This window comes from Buceros rhinoceros, unplaced genomic scaffold (genome assembly GCF_000710305.1).
Source record: "Buceros rhinoceros silvestris isolate BGI_N320 unplaced genomic scaffold, ASM71030v1 scaffold19394, whole genome shotgun sequence".
Taxonomy (NCBI): domain Eukaryota; kingdom Metazoa; phylum Chordata; class Aves; order Bucerotiformes; family Bucerotidae; genus Buceros; species Buceros rhinoceros.
The window spans coordinates 1-3,248 of NW_010407871.1; the positions used below are offsets into that span (position 1 = coordinate 1).

At 60.8% G+C, this 3,248-nt stretch overlaps 1 protein-coding gene across 1 annotated transcript in view; it reads right to left on the reverse strand.

The window, feature by feature from the left end:
• Nucleotides 1–4: 4 nt before the first annotated feature.
• The window catches only part of PLEC (plectin), a gene marked incomplete at its 3' end in the record, with an annotated part of 8,018 nt that continues 4,774 nt past the window's right edge, over nucleotides 5–3,248 (reverse strand). The window contains 1 exon segment of the mRNA XM_010134672.1: nucleotides 5–3,220. Within this exon segment, the coding sequence (XP_010132974.1) occupies nucleotides 5–3,220 (3,216 nt within the window).

The following is a 3,248-nucleotide window of genomic DNA, read 5'->3' on the forward strand; positions in this document are numbered from 1 at the left end:
GCGTGTCAATGGTGCCCTTCTGCAGCGCCTCGTCCAGGGAGACGCGGCCCTCGACGTCGGGCTCGATCAGGCCCCCGGTCAGGTACTGCACCTCCAGGAACCGCTGCCCAGCCTCGTAGTAGAGCCAGCCCTTCTTCAGTGCCTGCGCCGCCGACATCTTTGTCTTGGTCCGCGGGTCCTCAAAGCCGTAGAAGGCCTTCTGCGCCAGGTTGATGCGGTCCACCATGATCTTGTCAACCAAGCCCTTGCTCACTGCGTCGGCGACCGAACACTTGTCCCCCGTGTTGGGGTCGATGATGCCGCCGGTGCAGGCCTGGGCTTCCAGCAGCCTCTGCCCCGTGATGTTGTCCACCAGATTGCGGCGCATGGCCTCCGTGATGGAGACCTTCTCCAGGGTGTCCGTGTCCAGGCTGGCAGCCACTGGCCCCGTCTCCTCGCTCGGGGCACTCCACATGGACACCTGCGTGCGCACAGGGGCCGGGCTGACAGTGTAGGAGGAGGAGGATCCCACCGAGGACGACCGCGAGCGGAAGCCACTCATGTTGCCGGAGAGCATGTCTGCGAACTCAGTGATGGAGAGGGTGCCTGAGCGGTACTGGTCCAGGGCCGACTGGTCAATCAGGCCCTTGCTGATGGCATCATCGATGTCGTACTGTCGCCCTGAGCGCCTGTCAATGATCATGGACTTCACCACACCGTCAGAGGAGGAGGTGGTGATCTCCTCCCACTCGCACTCCTGCTCCGACAGCTCCAGGTAGGTCTGGTGGTCGATGAGGCCCTTACGATAGGCCTCGTACACTGACATCTCCTTGCCTGTCTCCGGGTCGACAATCACCACCCTGCGCTTGCGGACGGAGGACTTGGAGGAGGTCTTCCTCTCCCGCTTCTTCTCCTTCAGGGGCAGGAGGCAGAGGCCAGTCTCTGGGTCGGTGATGCACCGCTCCATCAGCTGCAGGTAGGTGAGGTTCTCCTCCGTGTTGGGGTCAAAGAAGCCCTTGGTGTCATCACTGGGGTCCAGCAAGATCTCGTTCATCTCCTCATCAAAGAGGCCCCTCTTGTAGGCGATCTCCACGGGCAGGCGGTGGCTCTCCTCAGGGTCGATGATGCCGCCAGTGGCAATCTGAGCCTCAAGCAGGCGGATCCCGTGGTCCTTCAGGATCAGCCCCTTCTTCATGGCCTGGAAGAGAGAGATGAGCTTCCCAGAGTAGGGATCCCGGTAGCCGGTGACCGCCCGCTAAGAAGAGAGCAGCTTGTCCTTGAACTCGGGGCCCACAATACCCATCCGCACAGCCTCCTCCACCGTCAGCTTAAGGCCCTTGATGGGGTCAATCACGTAGCCCGTGGCTGCCTGCGCCTCCAGGAGCTCAAACGCGGTGCCTGGCCGGATGATCCCTTTCTTCATGGCCTGGTACACAGAGAGCCGCTCCTTCGTGGAGTCCACAAAGACGCCAGCAATGCAGCTGGTGCCCTCCAGGAACTTCTTCAGGTTCTTGGAGACTTCCTCAACGGAGGTGAGGCCCTCCTGGAGGCGCTGGGCTGTGGCTTCATCCATCACCTGCGAACGGACCAGCTCCTCCACGGTGATCTGCTTCCGCAGCCCGCGGAAGGTGAGCTTCCTCGTATCGCAGAGCGGGAGTAGGAGGAGCCTGCTGCCCTCGTCCTTCCGGCACCGCTTCAGGAGCTGCGTGTAGCTCAGCTTCTCCTCCGTGGATGGGTCCACGTAGCTCCGCACCTCGCTGGGCTCAGACAGCATGTCGTAGGTCTCCTTGTTGATGAAGCCCCGCTGGTAGGCCATCTCCAGGGGAAGGTGGAAGCCCAGGTGTGGGTCAATGACTCCGCCGGTGGCGATCTGGGCGTCCAGGAGCTTGAGGGCCTCTTCGCTGGGAATGAGGTCCTTCTTCATGGCCTGGAAAAGGGAAATCTTCTGCTCACTGTATGGGTCCCTGTAGCCAGTCACGGCCCTCTCTGCGGACAGGAGCCGGTCGTGGATCTCAGGCCCCACCACGCCTTTCCTGACGGCTTCGTCCACGGTCAGCATCTCATTCTTGGTGGGGTCAATCATGAAGCCAGTGGCAGCCTGGGCCTCCAGGAGGGAGCGGGCCACTTCAGAGTTGATCAGCCCCTTCTTCAGTGCCTGGTAGATACTGAGCTTCTGCTTGGAAGACGGGATGTAGATGCCAGCCACACAACCTGACCCATAGAGGTACTTCCAGACAGTCTCCACGTCCAGAAGCTCCCGGAAGGTTTTGGAGCCCTGCTTCAGCAGGTTGTAGATGTCTTGAGAGATGATCTTGGCCTCATAGAGGTCCTCAGCCGTGATGCGGCGCCGGACGTAGTCATAGGACGTGAGGTTCTGCTGCCGGATGATCTCAGTCTTCTCGATGATCTCGATGATGATGATGATCATGCGCTCCTTGGAGATGCGTCCTGACTGGAACTCCTCCATGAGCTGCTTCCGCTGCTCCTCAGGCAGCAGGTCTGAGTGCATGATCTCCCACAGCGACATGGAGGAGCCTGCCCTGCTGCCCACAGGAATGTCCACCTGTGTCTCCTCAAACACCTTCTTTGTCTCCGCCTCGGTGTACACATGGGTGGTCTCCACCACTGTCGGCTTCTCAGGCTCCCGCAGCGGCAGCAGGTACAGCCCGGTCTCAGGATCCTCGATGCACCTTTCCTTCAGCTGCAGGTAGGTGAGGTTCTCCTGTGTGTTGGGGTCGAAGAAGCCCTTGGTGTCATCGCTGGGGTCAGAGAGGGTCCGGTTCATCTCCTCATCAAAGTAGCCCCGTTGGTAGGCCACCTCAACGGGCAGGCGGTGGCTGTGCACGGGGTCGATGATGCCACCGGTGGCGATCTGGGCCTCGAGCAGGCGGATGCCGTGCTCCTTGACAATTAGTCCTTTCTTCATGGCCTGGAAGAGGGAGATGGTGTTGCCTGAGTACGGGTCTTTGTACCCCGTGACAGCCTTCTCAGCAGAGAGCAGTTTCTCGTGCAGCTCAGGCCCAACGACACCAGCCTTCACAGCCTCATTGACGTACAACTTCCGGTTCTTCACCGGGTCGATCAGGAACCCGGTCGCTGCCTGGGCCTCCAGGAGGATCACGGCGGTGCTGGGGCTCAGCAGGTTCCTCTTCATGGCCTCGTAGACGTTCAGCTTCTCCTTGGTTGCCTCCACATAGACGCCGGCAATGCAGTCGCTGCCCTGCAGGAACCTCCTCACAGCCTCTGTCTCGGCGAGGTCCTTCCCCGAC